At 52.1% G+C, this 17,273-nt stretch overlaps 5 protein-coding genes across 5 annotated transcripts; 2 read left to right on the forward strand and 3 right to left on the reverse strand.

Annotated features, from left to right (window-relative positions):
- Nucleotides 1-1,738: 1,738 nt before the first annotated feature.
- On the forward strand, nucleotides 1,739-3,867 carry G6M90_00g023750 (uncharacterized protein; the record flags this gene model as incomplete). The annotated part of the gene is made up of 2 exons (XM_014692695.1): nucleotides 1,739-1,765; nucleotides 1,855-3,867. The coding sequence occupies 2 exons, from the start codon at nucleotides 1,739-1,741 to the stop codon at nucleotides 3,865-3,867; spliced, it is 2,040 nt and encodes a 679-aa protein (XP_014548181.1).
- Nucleotides 3,868-4,319: 452 nt separating this feature from the next.
- G6M90_00g023760 (uncharacterized protein) lies at nucleotides 4,320-4,820 on the reverse strand (the record flags this gene model as incomplete). The annotated part of the gene is made up of 1 exon (XM_014692694.1): nucleotides 4,320-4,820. One exon carries the CDS (start codon nucleotides 4,818-4,820, stop codon nucleotides 4,320-4,322), a length of 501 nt encoding a protein of 166 aa, XP_014548180.1.
- Nucleotides 4,821-5,180: 360 nt separating this feature from the next.
- On the reverse strand, nucleotides 5,181-7,172 carry SRP68 (Signal recognition particle subunit SRP68; the record flags this gene model as incomplete). The annotated part of the gene is made up of 3 exons (XM_014692693.1): nucleotides 5,181-5,700; nucleotides 5,770-6,918; nucleotides 6,982-7,172. The coding sequence occupies 3 exons, from the start codon at nucleotides 7,170-7,172 to the stop codon at nucleotides 5,181-5,183; spliced, it is 1,860 nt and encodes a 619-aa protein (XP_014548179.1).
- Nucleotides 7,173-9,945: 2,773 nt separating this feature from the next.
- Nucleotides 9,946-13,484, forward strand: RAD5B_1 (DNA repair protein RAD5B; the record flags this gene model as incomplete). Its single annotated transcript, XM_014692692.1, has 2 exons — nucleotides 9,946-10,615; nucleotides 10,678-13,484. 2 exons carry the CDS (start codon nucleotides 9,946-9,948, stop codon nucleotides 13,482-13,484), a joined length of 3,477 nt encoding a protein of 1,158 aa, XP_014548178.1.
- A 518-nt stretch (nucleotides 13,485-14,002) lies between these two features.
- Nucleotides 14,003-16,906, reverse strand: alp4 (Spindle pole body component alp4; the record flags this gene model as incomplete). The annotated part of the gene is made up of 3 exons (XM_014692691.1): nucleotides 14,003-14,404; nucleotides 14,480-16,434; nucleotides 16,501-16,906. The coding sequence occupies 3 exons, from the start codon at nucleotides 16,904-16,906 to the stop codon at nucleotides 14,003-14,005; spliced, it is 2,763 nt and encodes a 920-aa protein (XP_014548177.1).
- Nucleotides 16,907-17,273: the final 367 nt, after the last annotated feature.

Below are 17,273 nucleotides of genomic sequence, written 5' to 3' on the forward strand. Positions count from 1 at the left end.
CGTGTGAAGTGCTCTGTGTGCGAGGGGATCTGCTAGCGACGGCTGGGCAAGAAAACTCGTTCTCAGAGTTTCCTTGGACAGGTCAAAAGCTTTGGCTCGCAATCATCCGCCGCAGCATCAAGATTGGCTTCCTTTTTCTTTGGTAAGAATAGGGGATATTTGCAGAGAGGCAATAAAGAAAAGGTGAAGAGAGGAGAGGATTTCAACCGCAAGCGGGACTCAAAACTTTTTTTTTCGGTCTATGCCTCTTACACCAACCAAGCCAGTGAACTTGGTCCCTGGCTTGGGATGCAGGCTGTTAATGACGCGCTCCCATTGGCCAATTGCGCTTTGCCATTCGCCTGCCCCAGTGTAATGGTGGTGCTGGTGGAGCCAAAAATGTCAACCATCACACCGTACCTTCGCGACAAGTTAAAAGTACCTACGGGGTACGGAGTAGTAGTCTGGTAAATTATCTGGTCAACTGGTGAGGCAGCATCTAAAGTTAGTGCCAGGCGTGTCCCAAAATATGACATCAACAATAACGCTAATCAGCGATAATGGGGTAATTGCCCTTGTCTGTAGGGTCATGGTGAATGGCCACTGGAACAAGACCAAGACTACCAGCCGTACCCAACCAATCGTTGATGATGTCTTTCTCCTTCGGGTCTTTGCTCAACTTGGTCTCGTTCAATGGCACTCCATGAGGCTATCGCGAGATGGCTTTAGCCCGCGACGCTGCCGCCCCGACTTGCCCAACGTACGCTTCTATAGGCACGTATCTGACACGAGAGGGACTCAAAACATCTCCGTGCTTGTTTCGTCCGTCTTGCAGATGATCTACCGGGCACCTTATGCAGGTAGACACTCTCCAGGCAGTATACACTGGTCACGAGCCGGCGATGACAATATACATTTATCACCCAGCTCACGTTCCAGGGCTCTTATATCGCTGTTCGCGCGATACGTCAGAACTTGACGCCATGTCATTACCTAGCAAGTAGCCAAATACCTGCCTCTCGTCATAGCTCTCAACAAAGAGACGGCTGTCTTTTTGCTTCATCATCAGAGTTCTGCGAAGGTGGGGCTCACTGAGTCACATCGGCCTTGTTGCTTAGGTCCAGTTTCTTCATTCAAGAGAAAATCAAGCTTGAACGAGCCACGAGAGGGACACAAAAGCAAGGCGGCAGGATGCATGTGCATGTGGCATACATTGAACGCGGGATTCTAGCTGTGACTATTAGTGCGCATTCTCGAGTTGTCGAGTTATCAGCATCACATCTCCGGGTCGAGCCTCGGAAGGACCGCAAAAGCCGGCTACGGCCTGGCCATCAGGCTCAGTTACACCCCGGATTGCGAAGGCCCACCATGCTCATTATTCCCAGCTCCAAGACCTCCGAAGTCCATAGGCTGCATTGCTGGAACCGCCGCAATGAACTCCGACGTCGCGTGCCGAGGAAAATGCGGAAGGTCTCTGTCGCGGACCAAAGTTAATCCGCATATAACCTGCACACACTGTGGAGACCTCCTCCTTCTTGCCTCCTTCCGTCGGCTTCTATTGACAGCCAATGGCCGGGACTAGCCATTTTTTTCGGGGCCAAAAAAATTCGCTTTCCTCCCCTTCTCAATAAACTCATACAATCCACTCACAACACTCTTCTTTCCCTTCTTCCCCTTCATCACCTCTCCATCTGTGGAGCGCGCCGTCATCTTTGCCTTCATTCATTGTAATATTATACCCTCCATCATCACATCCAAGATGTTGGCTTCGCGTCTCTCTCGAGCTGTGAGTAGCTTTCTAATTAGCAAAACAAGCTTCCCCTACCTTTCGCCATGTTTCTGATTAACGATTCTAACTTTGACATTTCCTCATAGCTTCCCCGAGCTACCCCTATCACTGCTCGCTCGGCTGCCTTTGCCAGGCCGCTGGCCCCCAGATTTGCTCGCTATGAGTCTACTTCTGCTGCCGAGGGCGAGAAAGTCCAGGGATCCGTCATCGGTATTGATTTGGGTACCACCAACTCGGCCGTTGCCATCATGGAAGGCAAGGTTCCTCGCATCATCGAGAACTCGGAAGGCGCTCGCACCACTCCTTCAGTAGTTGCTTTTGCCGAAGATGGTGAGCGACTTGTCGGTGTCGCCGCCAAGCGACAGGCCGTCGTCAACCCAGAGAACACTCTTTTCGCCACCAAGCGATTAATAGGACGCAAGTTCACCGACGCTGAGGTTCAGCGCGATATCAAGGAGGTTCCCTACAAGATCGTCCAGCATAGCAATGGTGACGCTTGGGTTTCTGCCCGTGACCAGAAGTACTCTCCTTCTCAGATTGGTGGTTTTGTCCTGAACAAGATGAAGGAGACGGCCGAGGCCTACCTCTCTAAGCCTGTCAAGAACGCTGTTGTCACTGTTCCTGCCTACTTCAATGATGCTCAGCGACAGAGCACCAAGGATGCTGGTCAGATTGCTGGTCTTAATGTTCTCCGTGTTGTTAATGAGCCCACTGCTGCTGCTCTTGCCTATGGTCTGGAGAAGGAGGCCGACAGGGTCGTTGCTGTCTACGATCTTGGAGGTGGTACCTTCGATATCTCCATCTTGGAGATCCAGAACGGTGTCTTTGAAGTCAAGTCCACCAATGGAGACACACACCTCGGTGGTGAGGATTTCGATATCCACCTGGTCCGACACATGGTCGCAGACTTCAAGAAGACCTCTGGCATTGACCTGTCCAGTGACCGCATGGCTATCCAGCGTATCCGCGAGGCTGCTGAGAAAGCCAAGATCGAGCTCTCCTCTTCCCTCCAGACCGACATCAACCTACCTTTTATCACCGCCGACTCATCCGGCCCCAAGCACATCAACATGAAGCTTACCCGTGCTCAGCTTGAGAAGATGGTGGATCCCCTCATCACCCGCACCATTGAGCCTGTCCGCAAGGCTCTGAAGGATTCTGGCCTCCAGGCCAAGGAAATTCAGGAGGTCATCCTGGTCGGAGGTATGACCCGTATGCCCAAGGTTGCCGAGTCCGTCAAGAGCATTTTCGGCCGTGATCCCGCCAAGTCTGTCAACCCCGATGAGGCTGTGGCCATTGGTGCTGCTATCCAGGGTGCCGTTCTCTCTGGCGAAGTCAAGGACCTCTTGCTGCTTGATGTTACTCCTTTGTCCCTTGGTATCGAGACATTGGGCGGTGTCTTCACTCGCTTGATCAACCGCAACACGACCATCCCCACCAAGAAGTCCCAGGTTTTCTCTACTGCCGCTGATTTCCAAACTGCCGTTGAGATCAAGGTCTACCAGGGCGAGCGAGAGCTTGTCCGTGACAACAAGCTGCTGGGTAACTTCCAGCTTGTCGGAATCCCTCCTGCTCACCGTGGCGTCCCTCAGGTTGAGGTCACGTTCGACATCGACGCTGACTCCATTGTCCACGTCCACGCCAAGGACAAGTCCACCAATAAGGACCAGTCTATCACTATCGCATCTGGCTCCGGTCTCTCCGATAGCGAGATCCAGCAGATGGTTGAGGATTCTGAGAAGTATGCCGAGGCTGACAAGGGCCGCAAGGCTGCTATTGAGGCTGCCAACCGTGCCGACAGCGTTCTTAACGACACTGAGCGTGCCCTGAACGAATACGCTGACAAGCTCGACAAGACGGAGGCCGACGGCATTAAGGAGAAGATTGCTGCTCTCCGTGAGTTTGTTGCCAAGAGCCAGTCAGGTGAGGGCTCTGCCACCGCTGAGGAGATCAAGGAGAAGACCGACGAGCTTCAGATGGCCAGCTTGAATCTTTTCGACAAGATGCACAAGGCCCGTAACGAGGCCAGCTCTGGCGAGCAGGCTTCTGGCGAGCAGCAGCAAGGCGAGGGTGAGAAGAAGGACGAGAACAAGCCGTAAACGGCCAGTCTCTTGCCTTGTTGTTTTCTCGAATTTCTAAACCAAAACGAAAAGGGATTTGTTCGAATATTCGTGTAGCGTGGGGCGTGGCATAGATGTCTTTTTCTCTTCCTGTATTTCATTGTACTCATATCCCCCGCCTCAGCTACTATACTTTTACACAAACTGATTTGCCCATGTCATTAATACCATGGTTGGCGGAAATTTAGGCGTTAGAGCATCAAAACCCGTCAGAGAGATCTCTGGTTGATTATGAGACGAAGGCATGGATCCAAGGGGGCTTGCGTTTGGATTGGCTCATGTACAATTTACTGTTTAACTAGATGATGATAATAACACATCCCTCCTCTGAATCCCTTGCTCATTCCTATCCGTCTGATTTAAATTATTTATGTGTGCGTAACTCGTAATGTGAATAATAGCTGGTAGCGCAAGCAGTCCTGCATCGCTGTCTATGCTGTCCAACTCCACGGTGTATTCAAGTTGTTGGTCCCATTCAGGGGCGAATAGTCTTCCCAGTCCTCTTCAGCCTTGACCGCAACTGAATCCATTTCCACCGACTCGATTTGTTCTTTGTGTTCTTGGCGAACTAGCTGCGGTGCACTGATTCTACTCTCAACTGTATTGTTCGCGAATACCAGGTTGGGTATACTATATAAATTGCATCGAGGGGGAGTAAGTGTGTTGAAGCCAACAGAGGCCCAGCTGGCAGTCATTTTGCGATGTGGCCTAGAAGAAGATGGTTCATGCGCCTGCGCCTGCGCCTGCGGGTGCTGGCAGCCAAGGCTGCGAGTGATGGCATATTCATGGTTTTTAGAAAGTGTAAAGTGTGTTATGCGGATGAAGATGACGATGAACAGACAAAGCAGGACGAGGAGGGTGGTTCGCGGTATTGGAATTGCGGCGACGGCGTGAGCGACGGCGTCTGGCAATTGCTGAGGCGTAGTAGTCATGTTTTTGCATCTGGAGGGCTGGGAGGACGAGGATCTGGGGAAGGACGGGGAACGGTCGGGACGATGGTGGCTACTTTACGCAGTGTGTGGTGTTGGACAGGTGACGGGAGGAGGGGGAGTGTGAAAATGACATGTTCTGTCTTGTACTTTTCATTCCGGGTGAGTATGTGGAACGGAGATTTTGGATATGGTTTGTCGACGTGGGGATGGGCGTGAGACACGAAGGTGAATGACATCGGACATTTTTACAGACTTGACTAGGTCAGGCGCCTTTTTATTACTTTTGATATCCCTACCAGAAATAGGGTAGAGATGGTTTTTCTCTATTTGTAAATGCTAAATCTGTTAAAAAAATTCCCCCTACCGTCCAAAGCCGAACCATCCCTTCTTCTTAGGCTGTTCCTTCGTTCCAACACTGCTTGGCCCGAGCGCAGCCGTTGGCGCGGGTGTCTTACCCGGGTAGTCGATGTAATTCCAAGCGACGTCGAGGAAGATTGGCTTCATGGGGATAAGTTCCATCTTGGGCGGGAACTCCACTATGTTGCGAAGGTTGACGCGCCGGGGGTAGGTGTGCAGCTTGGAGATGAGCGGGGAGTCAAAGTCGCCCTTGGCAGCTACACTCTCGGCGTCGCGGAGATTGTGCATGTGGACGATGGCACGGTAGCGTTGGAGCTCGCCGTTGAGGAGACTGCTGAGGTAGGAGACGGCCTCAGCAGTGACGTCGATGCTCACCGGGGTGGTTTGCTGTTGATTGACATCGTCGTTGCCTTGGGATAGGTTGGAGGAAGCTTCTTGAATGAGGGAGTGGGCGTGATTGATGAGGGCGAGGGCGTTGGTGGCGTTGTTGGTGATGGCGTGGGATCGCGCAATGGAGAAACATCTTTAACATCACCATGAGTCAGTGGGTTGATCGGGGCGCGGTGTTTTGGAAGGGGTGACTTGGACTTACTTGAGCGACCCAAAGTACTTTTCGTAGCCGTTGAGCTTGGTCGCGAGCGCCTCGTCGGCGGCCACACCGGGAAGCTCCTTGATTGACTGGACGTTTTGTAGTGTACCATCATACAGGGCAACCTTCTCCTTCAGCTTGGCCAGCTTCTTGCTGGGTGGCAGTTCTCGCTGTTTCTTTTGTTCACCGGCTTCGGTGTCCTTTGGGGCCTTTATTTTTCTTCTTCTGGAGGCATTGTAGTCCTCGGGACCGCCGTCCTGGAGGCCAGTCAGGACTCTGTTGCGGCCGATTCTCCAACTAATCATTTCGTAGTTGACGGCAGTGCGAGTGATTTGCAGTCGCTGCATACGGGGGTCGCTCTGGGGTACGCCCTCTGCCTTGAGCTCGTCGATAGCCTGCTTCGTAGCGTCGACGGCGTCCTGTGTTGTCATGAGGATTTCGTCGTACTGGGCCGCGATTTCATAGGGCTGCTTGTCTTGCGATTGCGCGAAGTTGCGGGTCAGGTTCATTTTCGCAGTTTCAACAGAGGCCCATGCCAATGATATCTGAGCATCTTCAATTTGAACTTGTCGTGAGCGCCAGGTAATGGTCCTAGGTGCATTCTCAGCAGCATTTCCCAGCTTGGTGGCATCGTCGCCTTCTGCGAGGATGCTTGGGTCTAGGCGATTGATTTCCTTGACGAGAGCATCGTCTGATCGGGGGAATGACTTTTTGGCAATGGTTGGAATAGGCACGGTCCGTGGCGTCTTCAGTCGGTAGGCGGCATATCGGATAGAAGGGTCAATGGTCTCGGACAAGAGGTCCTTGAAGAGATCGCTTTTGCCAGCGCTTGCCAGCGCACTGTAGATGACACGGGAAACAGCATAACTCTGAAGGCAAGGCTCCCAGTCGTGCCTCTCAAATAGCATAGCGCCACGTATCAGGGCAGCATACGATTTCGCCTCCAGGACATCGTTGGTTGAGGAGCCAGAAGCCGGATCTGAAAGGAGCTCAACCAGGCGCTGCGCGGCACGGGAAGCCTTATTGAGTCGGGACACAATGTGTGATTTGGTTCTTCCAGTGATGTCCTTTTGCGTGGCAGAGTTTGAAGCTTTGAAGCTCATTGCCTGTGCCCAGGCCCGCTCGCTCGTCAGAAGAAGCAGATGGACATATCTGGTTTCTCTGGTTAGCCCGTCGTATCTGGATGTGACGTACGCGTCAAGACCCTATACTCACTCGTTGTTGGAAGAAACTTGCTCAGCCGCGATTTCTTCCTTCTTCTGAAACTTGCCACGATTCTTGGTGACAATACCCAGCTTCTTGCGAGAGCTCAGGAGGCGTTTGGCCAGTTGGCCATGATAGGTGGAGTAGTCGCCGTAGAGCAAGGCTTGGTCTCGGCCCTGCACCACGTAACTGGTGATATCCATGATGTCTCTACCCAATTTGAACGTCGCCACGACAGCCTTGGGATTGGAAGAGTTGCTGCGGCCCTGATGCGGGTGATGCCGCGCTTCTACGAGGCTGTGTGTGATCTCGTCGATGGCATGCGGTTCGTGGCAGTGGGGTTTTCAAACGAAGTCGTCCTTGGCGGGGCAAAATCGGTGCACATTTCACAAAAATCGGGCAAGGCTTCGTGCGCTTATGTAAGTGGGTAGGTTGCACAGGTTGCACAGCGCGAGACGTGTGATGCTGTCGCCAACTTCAGTTTGGTTTCTACATAACTGGATTGCCCGGCTGAAGGGTGGTAGAGCTGTATCTCTACTTGACACGGCACGTCAGATTCATTTGGAAGAATCCTGGCACATTCATCGGCGTGTGTGGTTCTTTCAGAAGCCACAAGCAACAAATTCGATTCGCTAGTCGCAACAACATTTCCCGTACTTCAAATAGAAGATGAGCCTCAAAAACAAACAGGCATTCACGAGACGGCCCAGGATACAACGCCAAATATCTCAAAGCTAAGGCTGGAGCTTTGAATGTGAAGACCGTCATCAGCTGGAGTCGTCATCATTCAGGCTAAGGCTTAGACGTGCACAGCTAACATTGCAAGTATACGTGTATTTTGTCACCGAGTTTGTCACCAAAATCTGGCCAATTAGGACTTGTAAAAGGCCGCTAAGAGCTTGTTTGCAGCCGTGCTTGTTGCTCATTGCTCGGTTGATAACGATGGTCAATGCCTGGGCCATGGAAATGGCACGAGCTGTAGCAACACAATTTGTTTGGTCTCAACTGGTCTTAACTAGCAGGGCACAATCAATCTATAAAGCTCAGCTGACGTAGTGAAATGGAGAGCCGCACACTTGAGAGCCAAGGTGATGATGCATCTTGGTGTCTGCAAAAGAGAGGGGGGCGAGTGCAAGACATACTAGACAAGTTTGTACGGCGTATCACGGCCCTGGTATGGGAAAGATGGTAGAAAGGGAGATGGGGTGTGATTGACTCGAGACGATGGCACACTGCACAGCCCTTCCGGCCATGGGTCGTCTAGACAAGGGACGAGGAGGCGGCAATACTGGTCGACTGGGTATCGTCATGGAGCTTGTGGCGGTTTTTGGGTGGTTCGGATGGTTCAGATTTCGATGAGATTCCGGAGACGGGCCGGTGACATTTGGCGCTGAGGGCGGGATGCGTGGATAATTGGGAAGCTGCCAAGGATGCCCGTCCACAAGCACATGCTGGAGCAAACCGATGGATCGCGACGAAACAAAAAAACAAAAAAAAAACGAGGGTCTGAAGTCACTTTGAAGTGTAAAAGAAAATTCGGAGTGCTCACGTGCGAGAGATTTGATAGATTCCAGTGGCGAGCGGAGCTAACTGAGCGGGACCTGGGGGCCACTGGGGCCACTGGAGCCACAGGGAGTCACAGGGGGGGCAGCACCGTCCAATGGCAGCGCCGTTCAGTGGCCCGGACGGAGTTGATGGACACACATTGCCGGAGCCACTCGAGCTCAGCCGACCAGGTGACCTTGATCCGGCGCGGTTCGCGGCTGGTTAGAGAAAGTCGACGCAGGCCAAGACACTGGACCTCGAGACTCTGCAGCGGGAAGTGCGTCCGGCGGTGGCTGTGAGCTGCTGTACTGGGCAGGTTGAAGATTGTGAGGATCAACGGCATTGACTGGTGTACTTTTATTATGATGATTGTTGTTGTGACTATTGTGCAAAAAAAAAATCAAAAAAATAACAATCACAATTCAGTGACGTGCCAACTGGAAGCAGTGTCACTCAGTTAATGATTTTTTTCCCGCTGGCATTTTAGTACACAATAGCCTGGATACCTCAATTGGAGGACATGGACCTAGGCCTAGGCGGCACTCTGTCTGCCCCTAAGCCAGGCCGCTGCACCGGACATGTGATGAATAATAAGAGCATATCCTCATCGCCACGACCGCAATAGTATTCTTTGATTTCTCAACCTTTAATCATTCGCCCTTGTCGCCTCCAATAAAAATTGCCGTTCGGCCGTTTGCCATCCCTCCCTGCCCTGCTGCAGCCGTGTGTTTCTTCCGTGTGCGCCTGTGGCGTAAGGATTAACGAGACTCGGTGTGCGTGTGCGTGGGCGTGGGCGTGGACGGCGTGCCAGTGAGTGAGAGAAGAGCCTGAGTCTTCAAATGTTGCCTGTTTCTCACTCATGCACACTGATTTAGCCTCTCCCATCCGGAAATAGGCCCCAGGCACTTCATCTCTATCCTCATCCTTACCCTCATCCTTACCCTCATCCCCATCGTCACATCATCATTCGACGCACCTCTTCTTGCAGTAGTTACAACATCGACTGCATTGTACAGCGCCGTATTCTTCATCACGGTACACCTACACCTTGCATGCTACCGTCGCCCTGGGACGATTCATCCCGTCCGCTCGACACACGTACATACATACACACCCACCCATTTCCTTCTGGTTTGCACGGCCGCATCCACGCATCCACGCTTCCGAGAAACCCCGTGGCCATCGAAATCCACAAACGCCGTGCGTGCATCGACCGTCCGGCCTGCCATCTCTCTTCCGCACGCACGCGCTGCTACAGCCTTGAGCCCCTCAACACGCCGACGCCTCGACCATCTTGCACCCGGTTTCTCACCGCCGAGCTTGTGATGAGGCCATCTACGCTCTCTAAATCGGCGTGGTAGCCCTCTCCTCTTCCCTTTCGGCCCCTGGCCGCATTAAAGCCCACAGATCCCCCCCTACTCGTGGTTCATGATGGATGCCAACGGTACCTTCCAATCACCTCAGCCTCCACCGTGGCCGTCGAGTGAAACCACGGTGCCCTTGAGAGGTTCACGACCCGGTGCTGAGCCCGCCGGTCAATCCGCCACCGTGCAGCAGTCACTGAATCCTAATCTTGCTGTTGCTCAAGGTCCAGTCTTGCAGCCTTCCGGCCCCATGCCGGCCTGGAATCCGGCGGCCTTGCTGCAACCAAGCCGTCGAGGCTTCAGCGCGACTGATTTGCGAAACCTTCCCTCCGGCCGTCCTCAGCCCATGTATAATCATGTGGCAAATGGCCACAGCCGAGCATCACCGTCGGTGAATGACCAAATGGTATTCCAGTTCACAAGTGCTAGTGACACCTCGTCCAACGACCATACCAGCGGTTCTTCAACCCCAACTCCTCCAAATGGCGAGACATCTGTTTCCAATGCCAACGGCGTGGGGCTTTGGATTGAGCGTATGAATAATGTCCAGCGTCGTTCCAACGTTCCCCATCCCAAGCGCCGCAAGACAGAGGACCCTCAGGACTTTGCTGCTAGAGCCAGTAACATGTCCATCCGGAGCAGCAGCGGTATGCTGGGCGACTACGTGAGAGACAGGCGGCAAGAGACTGACGCCGGTCGCCTTGTACCGCAAACTCCTACTGTCGATCTTACCGATGGTGCGATACATCCTTTCCGCTTCTTGTGCCCCCGTTATCATGTTAATTAACAAGCGCTCTAGGCACAGATGATGACGTAATGGTCCTAGATGATCCAAAGGATGAGGAGGTGTGCTATGGAATGATCAAAACCAGTCTCAACTGCAGCAAGGTTCCATCACCCAAGCCAGGAATGCAAAGTCTTTGGGGCCCTGGATATAATCCCGGCATCAAGATATTGCTGAAACGACAAAGTGGTGAAAGATCGTTGAAAATCCAAGCCTGTGATCACACTCGTGAGATGATTGGTCTTGTCGAGCTATCATGTGCAGCAGCACTTACTCCTCTCCTCGACACAAACATACGTTTACGAACAGATTGCCGCATACCGCCGCACCAAAAGAAACCCGGCGAGGAGCCTGGGCAGGCAATCTCAAGAGCATACAATTTAGACGTTGTTCTCTATGGTCCCCAAAGGTATGCCCGGTCTATTGGCGCCTTACTGAGCAAGCACAACTTGAAGCTTATTGCTCCGCATATGGTGCAGAAGGGTATTAAAGTGTTCAATCCTCATGTCTCGGAATGGCGGCCACCTCCGCCAAAGGTTTACCCAACCAACGCGCAAGGCACATACACAAGTGTCGCCAACCGAACCGTGGAAGAGATTCGTTCCGAGGTTATGGGTGTTTTTGATTCTCTCAAGAGAAATGACGACCTTCCAACAATGGACCCAGACGCACGAATCCTCACGCCTCTGCTTAAGCATCAGAAGCAAGGCCTGTACTTCATGGCTACCAGGGAGAAGTCGCTCCAGGAGCAATCCACAGAAAAGGGCATGGTCTCATTTTGGCGGACGAAAGTCAACGCCAGAGGCGAGAAGTTGTATTCCAATGTCATCACCGGTCAAGAACAGAGAGCACCACCCCCAGAAACTTGCGGTGGTATCCTCGCCGACATGATGGGTCTTGGAAAAACGTTGAGTATCCTTTCCTTGGTCTCGAGCACGATAGACGAGTCTCACAAGTGGGAGCAAGTTCCCATCGTTCAACGGCCAAAAATGGACCCAAGGCTGTCTAGCAATGGCCATTCTGCTATGCAAACCAATTTCGACCCCGCCGCAGTCACTCGCCATGTCAAATCAACATTGGTTGTGTGTCCGCTTAGCACTGTGACAAATTGGGAGGAGCAGATGAAACAACATGTTGCACCCGGCGGTCTTTCATACCACATTTACCATGGCTCCAATCGGATCAAGGATGTGGACAAGCTTGCCGAATTCGATCTTGTCATTACTACGTACGGATCCGTCTCTAACGAGCTAGGCTCTCGCCGCAAGGGCAAGGACGGTATTTATCCACTGGAAGAGATCGGTTGGTTCCGAATCGTCCTCGATGAGGCACACATGATTCGTGAGTCATCGACTCTTCAGTTCAAAGCCATGTGCCGGCTGCAAGCGGAACGACGCTGGGCAGTCACAGGTACCCCTGTACAAAACAGACTAGATGATCTGGCTGCTCTGCTGAGCTTCTTGCGGCTACACCCATTTGACGATCGATCCAAATTCAACCGCTACATTGTTGAGCCTTTCAAGGCATGCGACCCTGAGATTGTGCCAAAGCTGCGAGTGCTCGTCGACACAATCACTCTTCGTCGCCTAAAGGATAAGATCGATCTACCCAAGCGCGAAGACTTGGTTATCCGGTTAAATTTCAGCCCCGAGGAACGCTCCATCTACGAATTGTTTGCGCGGAATGCCCAAGACCGGGTTAAGGTCCTGGCTGGCGTCAAAGATGGAAAAGCCCTAGGAGGCAATACATATATTCATATTCTGAAGGCTATTTTAAGACTGAGGCTTCTCTGTGCCCACGGCAAGGATTTGCTGAATGAGGAGGACCTGGCTGCTCTACGGGGCATGTCTGCTGAGATGGCAATTGACATTGATGACGATGACGAAGACGGGCCTACTTTATCACACCAGAAGGCTCATGAGATGTTCTCGCTAATGCAGGACACGAACAACGACGCTTGTATCGAGTGTAGCAAGAAACTGAACGCAGGCGAAGGCCAGAATCTCGACGCTGAACAGCAAGACGATATTCTCGGTTACATGACGCCTTGCTTCCACGTGGTTTGCCGAAATTGTTGTCGGAGCTATCGCGAAAGGGCCCAGCAGTTCCTTGCACCTGGTCAGAATACTGGTCCATGCTTGATTTGTGGTTCCCACGTCCGCTTAGAATTTGTCGAGCTTCGCCGCGACGATGTGGACGCCGAGCACGATGGGCCTGCCAAGACGAAGGCCAAAGACACCAAGAAGAGGTTTGACAAATACGATGGCCCGCACACGAAGACCAAGGCACTTGTTGAAGATCTCTTGAAGTCCAAGGCCGCTAGTCAAGCCTGTCCAAATGAGCCGCCATTCAAATCAGTGGTGTTCTCGGGATGGACCTCCCACCTCGACCTTATTGAGCTAGCCCTTAAGCCTGCGGGCATCACCTTTGTCCGACTGGATGGCAGCATGACCCGAATGGCTCGAACTTCCGCCATGGAAAAGTTCCGCGAAGACAACACCGTGGAAGTCATCCTCGTGTCCATCATGGCCGGCGGTCTGGGCCTGAATCTGACGGCCGGCAACACCGTTTACGTCATGGAGCCGCAGTACAACCCTGCCGCGGAGGCCCAGGCCATAGACCGAGTCCACCGCTTAGGACAGAAGCGGCCCGTCCGCACCGTCCGATACATCATGCTGGATAGCTTTGAGGAGAAGATGCTGGAGTTGCAAGAGAAGAAGATGAAGCTGGCCAGTCTCAGTATGGACGGCCAAAGCAAGGCGCTGGACAAGGCCGAGGCCGCGAGGCAGAAGTTGATGGACTTGCGCAGCCTTTTCAAGTAATGCTTTGCTTTTGAGGAGGAATTTTGAAAAACGATATGGGGGAACAAGAGACGTTGCATAATAACACGGGGATCACCTGGGCCATTTCCCCTGTGAGAACATTTGGCGTGGGATATTTGAATTTTCTTTGATATACCAAGACTTTGATGATGACGAATTCTTACGAATGCCGGAGCAATCAATTCTTTTTACCAAGCAAAGAGGTAGCGATGGGAACTAAAGGAGCATATGGCGTTTTTGGGCTATAGCATTGGGTCGTGGATGGTCTTTTTTTTTTCGGATTTGCGTCCTCGGGGATTAGGCGGCAGTCTGCCCTTGTCATATATTCCTCTACAGTGGGCTCTCTCACGAGGTACGGTGAATCGAAGGGCGGTTTGGGGGGGCTTGGGAATTAACGATAAACGGATATGAATCATCTCCTATACGTAAAATGAATAGCACCATTCGTCTCATGCTCATAAACTTCATTTGCCTACATGGCCATGCAATCATTCCACGTTAACCAGTAAGGTTTCACATTATCCTATGTCCTCGTCCTGTCCCCGTCCCGCAAACTCGGTCCCCTGATTCGCAGTGCTTAATCTCGCACAGAGACTAAGTAAAACCACCGTCTCCGTGGCGGCGTAGAAGTTTAACGCATCAAGTAATATCTGCAGATGTCTACTAAAGTTATTCTCCCACTTCTTTATAATCTCGGACAAATTATTCACGCGTGACTCGGGATCCGTCGGTGCGGAGGAAGAATCCGGCTGCGGGCGGGATGCAGCCTTTGTTGCCTGGAAGCGGTTCCACTGGTCAACAGTCATAGTCTTGGGCTTCGTGGTGCAGGACAGATCGGGGTCAGATTTTTCAAGCTCCTGCGTCAGCCACTTTGTGTAGGCGGCGAAGATGGTGCATGTTTGCATGAGTTTGGAATGGATCTGAACACCTGTTAGAGAGAAGTGATGGGAAGAAAGGAGGGACAGGGGGGAACAAGGAGAAAGGGGGTTGACTACCCTCAGGAGTTTGCTGTTGGTGAGCATGCACTCCTTCAGACATGTATCCAGAAAGTCGACATGGTCCTGCATCAATTCGTCGACGGTGCGGGTCGGTGCAGACGGTTTCGTCGGGTCACCGTCCTTGGCGCTCAGTCGCGACATGAACTTTGTCCAGTTGGGTTCAATGACTTCGGCGGTGCAAAAGTACAACAATTGCTGGACAAAGACGAGCATTCTAGCCCTGAGAGTCCATGCGCGACGCTTCCATAATTCAAGGGCGCGGTTCTGACCCTTGTGAGCCCAGCTTACGCCGCGTGTTTGCGTCTGCCAGGTTGTGGAGAGTTGTGATTCTAGGTATCGAAGGGACAGGAGATATCGAAATAGCGATTGATATCGCCAAATTGTCCTCCTGCTAATGACGAGGGACACGGGGAATGGGACAGAGTAGTCGATTTGGAGAGATGTAAATCCAGTGGCATTTTTGTCCTTTTCAATATGTTGGTTGGCAACAGGTTGGAGCGGTTCGCCCTGCTCAATACCCCTGATGTTGACAACACGTTGTAGTGATTTGATGAGCGTGACGTCGTTCATTTCGACCTTGACGTCTTCCTTGAACGGATCCAAGGACACGATGCTGCCCGGTTGGCGGAGCACCAGATCCAGCAGGGACTGCAATTTACTCGTATTGACATTTTTGACTGGTTTACGCAGTTCGGACGAGCCGAGTTCGAGAAAGTAGGAGAAGTAGTCGGACGGATCGAGGAAGAAGTAGTGCTTTAATGATTGTAGTCGGGCAGGTAGAGCGTGCGTTGTAAGCAGAAGTTGCATCAGCGACTTGTTGGCGTGGGCGTATGCGTTATTGACATTTTCCAGGAAACGAGGGTCGTCAAATGTCGTTGGCACATCGGTGACAACCTTGCTTGCGGCGGCGCCTCCGCACTCACGCACGACATTCAGATATTTTCCCGCCAGTAGAACCTTGTCTTTGACGCCTTGGAGTTGCGGCGGGATGTCCTTTTCGCGGATGGTATATCGTCTGTCCCAGTATTCATCCGTGTAATCTTCATACAACCTCTCCCGATTAATGCTCTTTCGTTCTTCGATGACGAACTCAGAGTGTGGATCGTAGATGCTTCCATGATGTAGCCACTCATTGAGCATGACCATATATGGACGACTGGCATCTCGTAGCAGCGATGTGAGCAGAGCTCTGGCTGCCGGGTCCCCAGACATCCTTTCGAGCCGCATTGTTATCAAACCCAGAACGACACCGCCTTTACAAATTTTCTTGCTGGTCATGTTTCCTGGTATCAGCTCCCCTCCTTCCCTCAAGCGCTCAATCATTGCATCGTCGTTTTCAATCTCGTCATCTTCATCTTCAGTCTCATCGTCCACTATACCATTCTTCTTTAGCAATTCATGAGCCAGCAAATACAGCTGATGCATCATCTGACACGTTGGCATCGTATGAATATTCAGCACATGAACCGTGAATGATTCGCTTGTGAGGAATTGTGTCTCTAGTTGTGCAATCATAATAAGATAGTCCTGCAAGAACTTCCGTATCGATGCGCATAGCGCATGGTTCACGGCGCCGAACTCGACTCGACTCTGAACATCAACGAATGCCTCCAGAGCCGAGTAATACGTCGCCATTTTGAGCATAGTGCGAGTTAGGTCCGCCAGACTTGGATCCAGTCCGGGTGATATCTTGAAGCCTGGTCCAGTGAGACGATCTCGCTCTTCGGTCGGGTCGTATCCCTTCGCAAAGCGAATGTATTGCCCCTCGTAGCCCATAAACACAAACAGCAAATCTTCCACGATAGCTGCCTCTTGTATCTCTAGCGTCAGCTCATTCAAAGATTTCGGCTGTGGTGCCTGTGGAACTGTTGAGGCAGCCGGGGGGATCGATATTCGCGAAGCCAACGGGGCAGAAGTATGCGGTAACAAAGTCGCTTCTGGATCCCAAGGAGCTGTTCGCCAGGTTAGCATTTCCTCTTTTCCATACACGCAGGCTCTGTAGACAGCAAGAGTCATACCTTGTGAAGCATCTGACTGAGAATCCCTGGGCCGAAACTCAGTAGACTTCTGCTTCCTCACCTCCCCTTCCCTTCTCTCGCCAGTGGCACTTCGTCTATGCTGCTTCTCTGGACTAGGATTTCGTTTTAAAATCCTATCCACATGCGCCTCAAAAGTCCTTTCCGTAACCCGTCGCTCTTCGTATCTCCGCTCTTGTGTAGATATTGATCTGTTCACGGGCCTTGGATTCCCCGACGCGGTCCTCTTATGAGCCATGCCAGGATACTGCGCCTCGGGGTGAGAAGCTTCGGGTGCCCTCGGATCTGGTCGTTCGCTCCTGAAGCTTCCGTTTGGCATGGAACTGCGCATGCGATCGTCTGCATAGCTGTTGGCGCGGCTAGCGGCTCTTGCTGTCCCGGATGCCATGTTGGCGGGCTACATCTGAGGCCACGCGGTTACCAGGTCACGGGTATCATATACAATTCAGTTTGGTTCTTTCTAGTCGTATTTTTCTTTTCTTTCTGTACTTTTTATTTGGCCCGTAATACTTGGCGGTGATGCTTATGCTTTCGCAATTGAATTGGAGGATGGGTGATCCAATAGCCCGGTATGTGCGAAAGTGAGGTTTCGTAATGCCTTGTCGTCTAATTGATCATGAAGGGAGATTTCCTACTTTCTCCTGCCCGTTTTGATACAAGCCACCCAACTGCAGTCCACTTGTTGCTACAGCGTGGGGTTCAACCGCGACGACGCACGCGTCGTTCGGGTTATCCGGATTAACTCCGGCTCCGGC

The sequence above is a fragment of the Metarhizium brunneum genome, chromosome 1, assembly GCF_013426205.1.
Source record: "Metarhizium brunneum chromosome 1, complete sequence".
NCBI classification, from domain to species: domain Eukaryota; kingdom Fungi; phylum Ascomycota; class Sordariomycetes; order Hypocreales; family Clavicipitaceae; genus Metarhizium; species Metarhizium brunneum.